Raw genomic sequence first — 15,227 nt, 5'->3', positions numbered from 1 at the left:
GTCTGCAGCCCCGCATCGCTGCACTGCTGCTCCTGCAGCTCTGCCGCACATCTGCTGTCCTTGCAGCACCTACGCGCCCCTGCGCACGCATCCCTACTGCCCCTGCAGCACCAACGCACACCGACTGCACCTTTCCCCTTTCCTGTGCACGTCTGTCTGTTTGCAGGCTCCGAAACATCTAGTTCGGAACCTCGGATCAAAATCTTTTCTTCATCAAAGTTGTTCATCTCTGTCTCTTCCATCTGACCTCCGAATTTCAGCCTTATCGGAGTTATTTTGAGACCAGTACAACAATCAAAGTGAAAACTGTTCAGAAGAGAATTTGCTCCGAATTTCAACAAGCTTGACCTTATAAACATTCGCTGCATGCCTCTACTCGGATTGCTTCGCTCCATCACGCCTGCATCGACACGCGCGTGATCCAAATACAAGTAAGTATTCAAGAGTAAGTTTTGAAGTTCCTATAATTCAAATATTTCTTCTTTTCTCGGGGACTTGAAAACCTCCCTTCTTCTACATCCCACATTTCTTATAACGTGGGTTCTCTTGAAAAGCGGAATCGTGGGGATTCACGCAATTAACGAACTAAGAGCGTTCGTAAGACTTCGGACTAAGAGCGTCCGTAAGCATCGATTTAACGAACTAAGAGCGTTCGTATGCTACGGACTAAAAGCGTTCGTGAGCATCTATTTTGACCATTCAAACATCATTGTTTCGGTCTAATCCAATTATTCTTGGAAATCGATTTCTTGGTAGCATAGCTCGGAAATCTTATTTATATTAGTTTTCGTGGAAGCATTGACTCCGAAACTAACTTGTTCTTGTTTCATCTTTCAGGATGTCAAACATGAACAAACTCGATTTTGTTCCATTGGATTATGCAGGCAAAAGGTACTTAATTTGGGTCACTGATGTCGAGATCCACCTTATTGCCCGTGATTTATTACATACAATCCAAGAGCTTTGTCCTATAGAAACAGCTCCAGACCCTCAAACTGAGAAAGATAATTCCAAGGCACTTGCCTTCATGAAACGTCACATGGATAGTGACCTACAGTTTGAGTTCATAAATGAGGATAGCGCCATAAAGCTTTGGCATGCGCTTCGCGAACGATATGGCAATGTTCGTGACTCCATACTTCCGAATACAGAAGCAGAATGGAAAGATCTTCGCTTCTCTGAATTTAACACTGTCATGCAATTTTATTCGGAAGCTCTCAGCATCAGAGCAATGATGCGTCTCTGTGGAAAAACAATCACAGAAGACCAATTGATTGAGAAAACCCTCAATACCTTCCCCGTCTATGCTATGAGGTCCTCTGACTTACTCTGGACTCATGTAAATGCAAGACGGATCACAAGTTTTCAACAGCTTATTGAAGCTATGGCCACTACTGAAAGACATGGCAATGAACTTGTGAAAAAAAAAAGATTTGATAGGCTTCAAGATAGCTATCAAGAGCATCGTCCTATGGCTAGAGAAAGTCGCCATAGACGTCATGATCCATACGATCGAAATGCTCAAGAAGGTAATCGCTCAAGGCGACAATCTCACGACCGTAGGAGGCGTGATTTTGAGGGAAATAGGGTTGGAAACCATGGAGCCAACTTTGGCCATGGGCATCACTTTCCAACGCCACCAGTCCTAGGGACTATGCATATTGCGCCAATGTGCCTCAATCAAGGGAGAATCCTCTTTATGGTGTCTATTTCTGATATGGAACGTCTGATCAATAGACCTGAATTTGCAATGTACCTATAAAGGTAGTCGCATCATGGTGATCAAGACATTGCGTTCACAAAGACTTTAAATCTGGCGATGAAGACAAAATGCCGCAGATTTTTATATTTCCAAGAATTATGTAATGGCAATTATGCCTTAAATCAATAAAATGACTTATTGTATTAACTCTTTCCCTCTAGGCGTACTCAAGAGTAATTGTGATGTCTAGGCAAGGTTTGATCTGAGAGAACGGTTTTAAAAGTGAGCAACGCTCCACCAAAATCTCACCTTACCTTACCTGGTCACAACCAAATTGAAATTACCGAACGGATTGAGTGACTACGATTTGTCTACGGTTTGATTTTTATGGTGGATTAGATTTTGGTCAAGAAACTTTGATGTAATCATTGGCTATTATTAATAAAGTATCGATTGATTTTATCTCATGTCATGGACATATTTTTCGAACTTTATTACTTACAAGATGTAAGTGCCAATGATTTTCATGTGGAAACACATTGTGAGAATGGACAAGAGTTCCTTTGCATCACCTCTAATGACTACAGACATAAACGAGTCTTAGAGAAACTTATGTGTCGCTCTAGTGGGTTGTATGCAACCACTATTCGAGTCATTGAATCCAACCATGTCATGAGAGATGATTTATGGGATTCCGACACATATAGGCTTTGGCACGACCATTTGGGACACCCAGGTCGTGACATGATGATCCGTATATTAAAGACTTCACACGGACATCCCTTTTCAGAACGAAAAGAAGTAAAACTCGGTTTTTGGACACCGAAGGAGCCCTTGCGCCTCACGGCGCCGTTCACCCCCAAATCCGGCCATCCTTGGCCGGCGCCGCCTTCCCCCTGCGGCCTCAGGGTGGCATTGACGCCACCAAGGCTCCTTTGTCTCCAACTTTTACTTCTAAAGTCACTTGTGATTTTGTGGCTCAACCAAAATCCTCATTGGTTGTTTCTAAAGCCCATCATTCGTTATGCAAAGCCTGCTCTTTAGCAAAGTTAGGATCGAGACCATCCTATGCAAAGGACACCAAAGAAAATATACCATTCTTACAAAGAATCCAAGGTGATATTTGTGGACCTATTCAACCATCATGCGGACCATTTCGATATTTTATGGTATTGGTTGATGCATCGACACGCTGGTCACATGTCATGCTATTGTCCACAAGGAACGCTGCATTTGCTAAACTCCTAGCACAAATAATTAAGTTAAGGGCTCACCACCCTGATCATCCTATTAAGTCTATAAGATTAGACAATGCTGGAGAGTTTACATCAAAGACTTTTGATGATTATTGCATGTCCATTGGGATTGATGTTGAACATCCTGTTCCTCATGTTCACACCCAAAATGGTCTCGCAGAAGCCGCCATTAAACGACTACAAATGGTCACTAGGGCATTGGTAATGCGCACCAATCTCCCTATTTCTGCTTGGGGCTATGCAATATTGCATGCAGCTGTGCTTATTCGTATGAGGCCCACTGCCACTCAACCCTTTTCTGCGTCCCAGATGGTGACTGGGTATGAGCCTAATGTCTCACACTTACGCATATTTGGGTGTGCAGTTTATGTGCCAATTGCGCCACCACAGCGCACCAAAATGGGTCCTCAAAGACGATTAGGCATTTATGTTGGATATGATTCTCCAACGATTATCCGCTACATAGAACCCTTGACAGGCGATCTCTTTACCGCTAGATTTGCGGATTGTCACTTCGATGAGACAGTCTTCCCGTCGTTAGGGGGAGATAAGAACATCAATGTTCAACAGGAACGACAGGAATTGTCGTGGTCTGTCCCCACTCTGTCTCATCTTGATCCCCGAACCGCACAGTCCGAAATTGAAGTGCGGAGAATTCTCGATCTTCAGAACGTAGCAGAATCGATGCCTGATGCGTTTTCTGATATCGCTAAAGTGACGAGATCACACATACCTGCTGCAAACGTGCCTGCAAGGATTGATGTCCCTAAAACTAGAGGACATGACGCCAACTCAAGAGGATATGAGCATGGCGCCAACGTCCCCTCTCACAGTGATGGTGACGTTTTGGCTAGGCCCATGGCTCCTGCCAGGAAGCGCGGGAGGCCCATAGGTTCGATGGATTCTCGCCCAAGAAAGAAAGCGAGTTTGGCACAAAATAATCCATTAATCATCGATGTGAATAATCCATCTCATGAGAATATTCCGGATTATGGTTATGTCCAAGAGACATCATTGGGGGACGCTCCAATGTCAGAACCAACTCTAGAGAATAGAGAGATCTCCATAAATTACACTAGTGTACATGAGATGATGGATAGAAATTCTATGGCGATTGATGATGCATTTGCATATCATATTGCAAAAGGAATTATAGAATATGATGATATCGAACCTCGCTCTGTTGAAGAATGTCAACGAAGAGCAGATTGGCCTAAATGGAAAGATGCGATCCAGGTTGAATTGGATTCACTAACAAAGAGACAGGTATTTGGGCCTGCAGACACCCCCAAGTGTAAAGCCTGTTGGCTATAAATGGGTCTTTGTTAGAAAGCGTAATGAGAAAAATGAGGTGGTAAGATATAAAGCCCGCCTTGTGGAGCAAGGTTTCTCACAACGCCCTGGAATCGACTACGAGGAGACATATTCTCCCGTAATGGACGTTATAACGTTCCGCTACCTTGTCAGTTTGGTAGTTTCCGAAAAACTTGACATGCAGCTTATGGATGTGGTTACAGCATATCTTTATGGGGATCTAGATTCAGAGATATATATGAAGGTTCCAGATGGACTTCAATTACCCAAATCAAGTGGCTCTAAACCACGGAGCGCGTTTTCAATAAGATTAAAACGCTCACTATATGGATTAAAACAATCCGGACGGATGTGGTATAACCGTCTAAGTGACTACTTGATTGGGAAAGGATATATTAACAATGAAATATGCCCATGCGTGTTCATTAAAAGAATAGGTTCCGGATTTGCAATCGTAGCAGTTTATGTCGATGACATGAACCTAATTGGAACTCTAGATGAGTTGAAGGAAACTGCTAATTACTTGAAATCCGAATTTGAGATGAAAGATCTTGGGAAAACACGGTTTTGTCTCGGTTTAGAACTCGAGCACCGTAGTGATGGGATTTTGATCCATCAGTCTGCATATACTCAGAAAATTCTAAGGCGCTTTAATGAAGATAAAGCAAAGCCTGTGAGTACTCCCATGATTGGTCGTAGTCTTGAGCCTGGAAAAGATCCGTTTCGTCCAAAGGATGAGGACGAAGAACCATTAGAGGCCGAAGTGCCCTATTTAAGTGCAATAGGCGCATTATTGTACTTAGCTCAATGCACAAGACCAGACATCCCTTTTGCAGTGAACTTGTTAGCTCGACATAGCTCTGCGCCAACACGCCGCCATTGGATTGGTGTAAAGACAATCTTTCGATACCTAGGAGGTACGATTGATATGGGCCTATTCTATCCCTACAGAGAGAAAAACGGAAATAGGCAAAAAGCCACCGTTCAAGAAGTAGCCGCCGGCCATGTTGCCACCGCCAGCGCTGCCGCCATCCATGGTGGCCGGCCCCACCCTACTCCCCTCCATCAAAACGACAATGATGTTTTGATGGGATTTGCCGATGCAGGGTACCTCTCTGACCCTCACAAAGGTCGCTCCCAAACTGGTTATGTCTTTACCATGGGAAGCACTGCGATATCTTGGAGGTCTACGAAACAGACCCTTGTTGCTACTTCCTCGAATCATGCAGAGATTATTGCTCTACATGAAGCCGTTCGTGAATGTATATGGCTAAGGTCTGTGATTCGACATATTCAAGGAAGTTGTGGTTTGAAGTCTACCACAGATGAACCTACATGCATTTATGAGGATAATGCAGTTTGTATTGAACAAATGAAGTTAGGTTTCATCAAAGGCGACAACACCAAGCATATATGGCCTAAGTTCTTTTATAATCAGCAACAACAATCACTTCTAAAGATTGAAGTGAATCAAATCCGATCAGAGGATAATGTAGCGGACTTATTCACTAAGTCGTTACCTAAATCCACCTTCGAGAAACATGTGAAGAGTATCGGATTGAGAAAGTTATCCGAACTCCCACGATTGTAGCAATCAGGGGGAGATATCGACATCAGGGGGAGTTATGATGTCTACATGTTCGATCTCGAAGAGTGAATGACGTGTTGTGCTCTTTTTGTCCTTCGACCATGGTTATTTTTATCCCACAGGGTTTTTGTTACCTGGCAAGGTTTTTAACGAGACAACGGATGAAGCGTCACCACCAAGTTTGAAGCGGCACAAGGGGGAGTGTTGAAGGAATATCGATTTAGTGTGCCTTATCAAACTAGGAGTAGCAATAGGAGAGAAGGTTCTAGATTTCCCAATCCTACACGGATTGGTATTCCTTGTAACATTAGAACTAGTACTTTGTAATCCCTATATATAGGGCTCCTATTCTCAATAATAATATACACATCTCTCTCCACAATTCTCTCTCGAATCTATTTTACTTAAACAGTTGAGACATACATAATCGAGATTCTGCTCATAACACCTCTGAACTTTCAAGATATGTGGTGAACTATCATGGGACACTTCAGCGCCTAACGTGGAATGATATTGAGAGTCAATGGAAGGAAATATGGGCTGCACCAAAGTACCCATGTGACCAATATGGAGAGTGTGGTGCCTTCAGTACATGTAGTCCTGACAATATTCAAGGTCTTAAGTGTACATGTTTGCCGGGCTATGGACCAAGGTCTTTTGAGGATTGGTATCAAGGAGATGGATCAGATGGTTGTGTGAGTAAGCAGCCACAAGTGTCGAAGTGTGAGAATGGAGGTTTCAAGGTGGTGCAAAATGTGAAGCTTCCAGATGCATCAATATCAGCTTGGTTGGACACAAAAATGAGTGCCGCAGTGTGCAAACGTGCATGCTTGAGGAATATTTGTTCATGCCTTGCGTATTCAAGCCTAGAAATTGATGGAGGAGGTGGTTGCTTGGCCTGGTATGGTGAATTGATGGACATTTTATTGTTTGCAGAGGAGGGAAGTGACTTCTATGTTCGAGTGGATTCATCTGAATTAGGTACATGTTTCCTATTCTAAGGCAGCAAACATGAGTTGTGACAAGAGCTTTTGTTTTCCCTCAAGTGCATTGTTTGCTTATTATTATTTTATGCCTTGATTAATATGTGAGGTGTTCCTCTTTTCTTTTTCACTCTCATTTGCAGCTGCCGGAAAATCAAGAGGTTTCCTCAGAAGAAAGGGAACACTTGCTATCCTAATTCTGCCAATTTTAGTGGCACTGTATCTCATCATGTTTGCTTATCGGTGGCTTATGAAAAAGAGGAAGAGAACAGGTATGAGAGTTTCATCTCCCATGATAAGAACATGGTGGAGACAATACTCTCACTTTACTCATTACACCGAGTCTATGGAGGAGAATGAGCTAGAGGACACAACAAACCATCCCGATATGCAACTTTTCCATCTGAGCACGATAATAGCTGCAACAGAAGACTTCTCTCTGGCTAATAAACTAGGAGAGGGTGGATTTGGCTCTGTTTTTAAGGTGAAGTCCCAATTTAAAATTCCAATAATTAAGGTTTCTAAATGAAGATTGTGAGTTAAGGAATTGAACTTTATGACCAAACAAAATTGATAACGCAAATACTTTACGTTGGATTATTGATTCAGGGTCAGTTATCCAATCAACATATGATTGCTGTGAAAAGATTGTCCATGAGTTCAAGACAAGGCATTGAAGAATTCAAAACTGAAGTTATGCTCATCGCAAAACTTCAACACAGGAATCTGGTGAAACTATTAGGATGCTGTATAGAGAAAGAAGAGAAGTTGTTAATCTACGAGTATTTGCCAAACAACAGCTTGGACTCTTTTCTTTTCGGTACATTTGGACAGATTTTTTTACTTTTTGTATTTTTATTTTTTGTTGCCAGTTGTTTTATGTCAGTTATGAAAGTCAAAATCTTGATACAGATCAAACTAGAAGATCCATCTTGGATTGGAGAAAGCGGTTTGACATAGTCATTGGAGTTGCTCGTGGAATATTGTATCTTCATCAAGATTCAAGGTTGAGAATTATCCATAGGGATCTAAAAACCAGCAATGTTCTTCTAGATGCTGAAATGAAGCCAAAAGTTTCAGATTTTGGCATGGCCAGAATATTCAATGGGGATCAACAACAACATGAGACGAACAGAGTTGTTGGAACCTAGTAAGAATCACTTTTGCACACATATTTGGAATCAAATGCCATGTAATCACTTCTCATATTTTTATTTTATTTCTTGTCCTTTTGGTATGTGCAGTGGTTATATGTCACCGGAGTATGCAGTGTATGGGAAATTTTCAACAAAGTCAGATGTATTTAGTTTTGGGGTCATATTGTTGGAGATTGTAAGTGGCAAGAAAAACAATGCTTCTTATCAGGAGGATCATTCTCGCAATTTGATAGGTCATGTAAGTAAAAGAAATTTATGCTAATAGTAAAATTTTGTAATTTTTTTTCTTATTTAGATGATGCTTTGAGCTGCACAGGTTTGGGATCTATGGACAGAACAGAGAGCCTTAGACATTGTGGATTCATCACTAAAGTCATATCATATTGATGAAGTCCTGAGATGCATTCAAATTGCGCTCTTATGCCTGCAAAAAGATGCAGCGGATAGGCCAGCTATGTCAGAAGTTGTTCTAATGTTGAGTGGTGAAAGAGCTCTTGCATCCCCTCAACAGCCAGCATTCATCTTCAAATGCAATAATGCTGATCCATTGATAGAAGAAGGATCATATTCTACTAATTATCTGACAATGACTGAAACAGTAGGTCGATAGAGAGGCAGCTCTAAGTGGCTGCATATAGACTGCTTTTATGGGACTACGGTGAACATACATGCGCAGATCAAGAAAACTTTGGATGATGAATGTTCTTCTTCTCTTTCTTTTTCATTACTTTGCCACCTAGGCTGGAGGAGACTTTAGTAGAACAACACTGCTTTCTTGAGGCAAGATGTTTATTTTTCATTTTTGCTCTCTGAATTACATTAAGATTTGAAATGCATGTAATACATTAGGAACTCATAGTCATTCTGATTACATACCAAACTTCTAGACCTGAAAACAATGTGTTAATTGTCATGAAATTCCTATATGAGGAATTGTTAATATGAAGATTGTGAGGATCTTTTTGTTCAATAATGTATCGAACCTGTGCATCCAGTATTATTAAAGAAAAGTGATGGTTGGGGTGAGAAACTGTTGGTCTAAGTCAGGCTTCGATGTATATTTCTATCTCTTTCTTCAATAGTACGTTCTGCTATTTTATTAATATTAAGGTTTGATTATTCAAGTTAGATAATGCAGATAATTCTTTTCAGGAGGACTATGCATTCTAAACACAATGTTTATTATATGGTCTTCTTTAATCTTGCCACATCTTTTGCATTGCAATGTCCGCTTATTAATAGGATTCACTAAAGTATTCCTATAAACATTCAGCCAGAAAGAAAAAAATAAGTTACCAGGAAGCTGTTTATAGCATACAAGTACGTAGCTCAGTCCATGTTTAAACAAACACGTAGTTTTTAGTCCAATCTTTCCTTGCAACTTTGAAATAAAACGAAAGGATTAGCTAATTAACCAAATTGATTATAATTTATAGACCAACCTCAAGGGGTTTACTATTTCTATAAAATTGAATCAAATGACCACTGAATCACTGGCAAGTTAGCCAAAATGTTGCTGAAGAGTTTGCTTTGCCATCTAATAAAGCTTTCACTTTTACCATCCTGGGTCAGAACTAGGTTTCATGTGTCCAAAAGTAACGCATATAAGGTGTTTCTGTTTATGACTGATTGAGACATATTTTCAGACCATATAGAAATGTGTGAGCATAAATTACTAGTTTTCCATACCTGTTTATTGTGAGCACACCTGATGTATCATTGAGGGGGTTGTTTCTGTTTGCCACCCACACCACTGTTTGGTCAGATATCTTAGACATGGAATACCAAGTTCCAAAATAGCTGTAGCTAGAGTTTCTGGGGCTGAAGAAACCTAATTCAGTGTCGTTGCCTCTGGACACTAAAAGGTTACCATCTTTTACTTGTTCTTCGTTTCATGTTATGGTGTCTTTCGAAGTGCACGATTGAAAAGGGAGGATGAGAAACAGAGCTTTCAGTAACATTTTCTGGGGATTTGCAGGTATGAAAAACTCAAATGTAGTTTAAATTTTTTTTATGTGCATTGGTGTGTACACATCAATATTATTTGAAGTTGACAGTTTTGTTTATGGTGAGGCAGGTCTGGTAATTTTGTCTTGTAATGTAGACTTTGATTACTCACTGTTGTATTGAACAAATAATGAGGAAATGATTATTGAAAGGCCAACGTGAGCAGAAAGATGAAGTTTTGGCTTAACTACGAATCCCTTGACTTAGCACAACATAATCAATGGGAACCACCCCCTCAAAAAAAAAAAAAATCAATGGGAAACAGAAGGAAGGCCAAGTCAGCAAAGGCCGTATCTTTCTTCTATAATTGGTTGGCCCTGGACTTTGTGTAACTTTGTATATTGGGGGATGATCATCATGATGATGTAAATTAAAGATTAACAATTTCTTTGTTGAATGTTTCTGGGGGATGATCATGATGATGATGTAAAGTAAAGACTAACAATTTCTTTGTTGAATGTTTCTGATGGATGATCATCATGATGATGTAAACTAAAGAATAAAGACTAACAGTTTCTTGTTGAATGTTTCTGATATTTTCTAGTGGCTTTGAAGAAATTTATTAAGTTTGTACATGTTATGCAGATGGGCCTATCAGAGGGTTATCTGCATCTAAACACACCTTTTTTTGTGTGTGAAATGGTCTCTATAGTCTCTCCACACGTGTGTGGAAAACATGACGAAAAAATGCAAACTAAAAGGTTTGGATGTACATTTATACATATACTATTTTTTTACTTCAATAATTCTGATATTTTATTGCGGTTGGAGAATTTTTCGAGTTTGTATAATGCAGATAACTCTATCAGATGGGTTATCGTTCTGTACTCTAAAATACTAAACCCCATCTTTTATTATATGATCCATCCTCTTTAGTGTCTCCACATTTTTCGTATAATTCTTCATTTTGTCAGACTTTCAAAGCAATTTCCCACTGCCAAGAATAGAAAGACATAGCCAAGTACCTATAAGTCTGTGTCTGTTCTTGAAAAACAGCTGATACAGAGTCTAGCTTGGACTTGGAAGTTAGCCGAAAATGTTTTTGAATACTTTTCTTCTGTTCCTTCTCTTCCCTTTTTGCATTTCCATAGACACCATAGGACCAAACCAGTATGTCAACGATGGTGAGACCATAGTGTCTAAAGAAATGAAGTTTGAGCTAGGCTTCTTTAGCCCTGGCAACTCTAGTTATCGGTATGTTGGAATTCGGTATGCTAAAATACCTGAAAAACCAGTGATATGGGTGGCAAACAGGGACAATCCGATTAATGATTCATCTGGTGTCCTCACAAACAGGTATGGAAACTTGGTTCTTTATGCTTATAAGGAAAACTTAACTATTTGGTCCACAAAGGTGTCAGACCAAACTACTACTAGTACTTCAGCTCAAATTTTAGATACAGGAAACTTGATTTTGGTCCAGAGTAACAGTGAAGACTTTTTATGGCAAAGCTTTGATTATCCAACGGATACTATGATTCCAGGAATGAAACTTGGGTTGAATCGTGAAACAGGTCTGGATAGCTTCATAACATCCTGGAGGTCAGAAGATGACCCTGGAACTGGAGATTATTCATATAGGCTCAACCTGACTGGCTCCCCACAATTCATTCTGTATAATGGTTCAACTAGGTATTTTCGAACTGCTATGTGGCCATGGAGCCCATCACCGAGTACAACACCTTATGCATATGACTACACTTTTGTCAATAATCAAGATGTGACATATTTGATTGATTCTTCTAATAAATCCTCTGAAATTTCAAGACTTGTGGTTAACTATTATGGCACACTTCAGCACCTAACATGGAATGATGTTGAGGGTCAATGGAAGGAAAAGTGGGCTGCACCAAAGTTCAGGTGTGACCCATACGGACATTGTGGCGCCTTCAGTGGATGTAGTCTTGACAATGTTCAATCTGAGTGTTCTTGTTTGCCAGGGTATCAACCAAGTTCTTCAGAGAATTGGTCTGAGAAAATTTGGTCAGATGGGTGTGTGAGTAAGCAGGTAGAAGTACCTAATAAGTGTGGAAAAAGTTTCGTGAGGGTGGAACATGTGAAGCTTCCAGATGCATCAATATCAGCTTTGCTGGACACAAATATGGGTGAAAGTGAGTGCAAGAGGGCATGCCAGAATAATTGTTCATGCGTCGCATATTCAAGTCTAGAAATTGATGGAGGTGGTGGTTGCATGGCATGGTATGGGGAATTGGTGGACACTTTAATACTGGCAGAGCAGGGACGAGATTTCTATGTTCGAGCAGATGCAACTGAGTCAGGTACCACTCGAATGAAATTATGATTTAGCTAGGCACCACTTTACTGGAATTTTTTGGTTTACATGTAAATACTCCTTGTCATGGTGATATCCTTTTTTTTTTTTTCTCTTTCTTTTTTGCTTTCACTTGCAGCTGAGAATGACAGAAAATCAAGAGGTTTCCTCAGAAGGAGGGGAATGCTTGCTGTTCTAATTATACCTGTTCTGCTGGCACTTTCTCTGATCATGTTGGCCTATTGCTGGTTTATCAAGAGGAAGACTGAAGGTATTAGTGTTTCAACTCCAATGAATTGTCTCTGTTATTACTATGTTGCAAAGGTGAAACTGGGTTCACATCCAAAACCAATTGGCAATGGATGGAGTGGCCCAAACCCTTATAAACCCATAGGCGGTCCCATTTTTCCTATGTGGATGTATATATTCTCAACACGCCCCCGCACGTGTGGCGAATTTTCAAGCCATACACGTGGACAACTTTTGGGTGACGTGGAGCCTGTGTAGCCGTTAGGCATGCACACGTGGGTAGCCCGCTCCCATTTTTCTCATGTGGGATGTATATATTCTCAACAGAAACCACATTTTATATTCCATGATTTGGTTGATTCCTATCAAGTTATCAATTTTTTTTTGTATGTCAATTTAGCCGGTAGATTGAGAAGAACATGGGGGAGACAATACTCTCATTTTAGTACTTACAATGAGTCTATGGTGGAGAATAAAGTAGGGCAAACTAGTAGACACCCAGATTTGCAACTTTTCCATCTCAGCACAATAATAGCTGCAACAAATGACTTCTCTCTGGCTAATAAACTCGGAGAAGGTGGTTTTGGCTCTGTTTATAAGGTGCATTCCCAACTGTTTTTTTTTTTTTTTTTTTTTGAAAGGGTGCATTCCCAACTTTAGACCTGTATTGTTTGAAGTAATTCAAGTCCACGCAATTTGCAAATGGAAATTTCCAATTTGAAAATAAAAAATGTAAGCTAAAGGAATTGAACTTTATGACTGAAAATTATGTGAATTCTTTGCGTTGGATGATTATTTCAGGGCCAGTTATCCAACCAACAGAAGATTGCTGTGAAAAGATTGTCCAAGAGTTCAATACAAGGGGTTGAAGAATTTAAAAACGAAGTTACACTCATTGCAAAACTTCAACACAGGAATCTTGTGAAGCTATTAGGTTGTTGTATAGAGGAAGAAGAGAAGTTGTTAATCTATGAATACTTGCCAAACAAAAGTTTGGACTTCTTTCTTTTTGGTATGTCATTATTGGCGGGATTTCATTTGGTTTAGTTTATTTTGTGTCAGTTATGAACTTATGACCTTGTTATATTTGAAACTTCCTAGCTAAGAGTATATTATCACCGTACATGTTGATGTAGATCAAAGTCAAAGGTCGGCCTTGGATTGGAGAAACCGATTTGGCATAATTACTGGAGTTGCTCGTGGAATTTTGTATCTCCACGAAGACTCAAGGTTGAGAATTGTCCACAGGGATCTGAAACCCAGCAATGTCCTGCTTGATGCTGACATGAAGCCAAAAATTTCAGATTTCGGCTTGGCCAGAATATTTGATGGGGACCAACTGCAGGATGAGACAAAAAAAATTGTAGGGACATAGTAAGTAACCAAGTATCACACTTGCACTCAGAATATGGAATGAAATGTTATATGATCACCTCTCAATTGTTTATCATTACTTTTCGCCTGTGCAGTGGTTATATGTCACCAGAGTATGCAGCATATGGAAAATTTTCAACAAAATCAGATGTGTTTAGCTTTGGGGTCATACTGTTGGAGATTATAAGTGGCAAGAAAAACAATGCTTCTTATCAGGACGATCATTCCCTCAATTTGATAGGACATGTAAGTAAAAGACATGTATATATGATAACAATCTACCCTCTAGTTTGTACTTAATAATTTCGTTTTAGATGATGCTGTGCACTATGCAGGTATGGGACCTATGGAGAGAACAGTGTGTCCTAGACGTTGTAGATTTCCTACTGGAGTCATATAACATTGATGAAGTCCTGAGATGCCTTCAAATTGGGCTTTTATGCCTGCAAGAAGATACAACAGACAGGCCAACTATGTCCGAAGTTGTCCTAATGTTGAGTGGTGAAAGAGCTCTTGCATCCCCTCAAAGACCAGCATTCATCTTCAAAAACACTTGCAATTGCCACAATAGTTCCCGCTTATCAATAACAGGAGGATCTTATTCTGCTAATGATCTGACAGTCACTAAAGTCGTAGGACGATGAAGATTCAGTCTCTCAGTGGCTGCATATGTTTCTTTAATGGGACTCGGGTGAACAAAGCTGTAGGTCAAGAAAATGGAAGTGTTTTGTGGTTTATGATGGAATTTTTTGTTTTGCATTCCTCTGTTTTCTTCGACTGTGCAAGTGTTTCTAATCCAGGCTGAAGGAGACTTAGGAGGACTGTTTTCTTTTGCATTTTTGCTCTCTAAATTACCTTGCATTCTTAGTGTAATACTCTGTAAATTTGTGACACAGACCATATAATTAGTTACAATTAGTTAATTTCTGTAAGCCTAGGAAAATTAAAGGAGTTAAGATTAAGCTTTTGAGATTAGTTTTTTTATCTCAGTAATTTTTAAGCATGCGTAGGACAAATTTTTCTGAAATTTTGATGAGTGATGATGTCCAATTTGAGGACTTACTTACGTATTAAAGTTTGTATCGAGAGACTACGTGAAATTTTTTAGCTGCTTAAGCTATTTATTATGATTTTTTTTTTTTTAAATTTGAGAAATAAGAAAATTTATTTGGAATAAAGAAAATTGGCTGAATCTGGATCGTTGTCTACCACAGCTTCATCTTGGCCATTGAAATATAGGTCTATATAAGTTCAGCCCCTGAAGGGGGATTCTCTCGCTGTATCTAGAACTCTCTCTCTCTTTTCTCTCGGAGGTCTCCTCCTAA

At 39.9% G+C, this 15,227-nt stretch overlaps 1 protein-coding gene across 1 annotated transcript; it reads left to right on the top strand.

The window, feature by feature from the left end:
• The first annotated feature begins 6,557 nt into the window (after window positions 1-6,557).
• LOC133731414 (G-type lectin S-receptor-like serine/threonine-protein kinase RKS1) lies at window positions 6,558-14,929 on the top strand. The gene is made up of 13 exons (XM_062158790.1): window positions 6,558-6,841; window positions 6,987-7,327; window positions 7,453-7,663; window positions 7,756-7,993; window positions 8,088-8,238; window positions 8,317-8,598; window positions 11,038-12,286; window positions 12,419-12,550; window positions 12,929-13,128; window positions 13,330-13,540; window positions 13,665-13,902; window positions 13,998-14,148; window positions 14,238-14,929. The coding sequence occupies exons 1-13, from the start codon at window positions 6,661-6,663 to the stop codon at window positions 14,544-14,546; spliced, it is 3,894 nt and encodes a 1,297-aa protein (XP_062014774.1). The 5' UTR covers window positions 6,558-6,660; the 3' UTR covers window positions 14,547-14,929.
• Window positions 14,930-15,227: the final 298 nt, after the last annotated feature.

The sequence above is a fragment of the Rosa rugosa genome, chromosome 2 (assembly GCF_958449725.1).
Source record: "Rosa rugosa chromosome 2, drRosRugo1.1, whole genome shotgun sequence".
In the NCBI taxonomy this organism is placed as follows: domain Eukaryota; kingdom Viridiplantae; phylum Streptophyta; class Magnoliopsida; order Rosales; family Rosaceae; genus Rosa; species Rosa rugosa.
This window is presented reverse-complemented; position numbering and strand designations above follow the sequence as displayed.

Coding starts and splice junctions, on each gene's coding strand:
- LOC133731414 (XM_062158790.1), top strand. CDS start 6,661: ATGAGTGCCGCAGTGTGCAAACGTGCATGCTTGAGGAATATTTGTTCA. Junction 12,551..12,928: donor TATCAAGAGGAAGACTGAAG/GTATTAGTGTTT, acceptor ATGTCAATTTAG/CCGGTAGATTGAGAAGAACA. Junction 13,903..13,997: donor AAAAAAATTGTAGGGACATA/GTAAGTAACCAA, acceptor TCGCCTGTGCAG/TGGTTATATGTCACCAGAGT.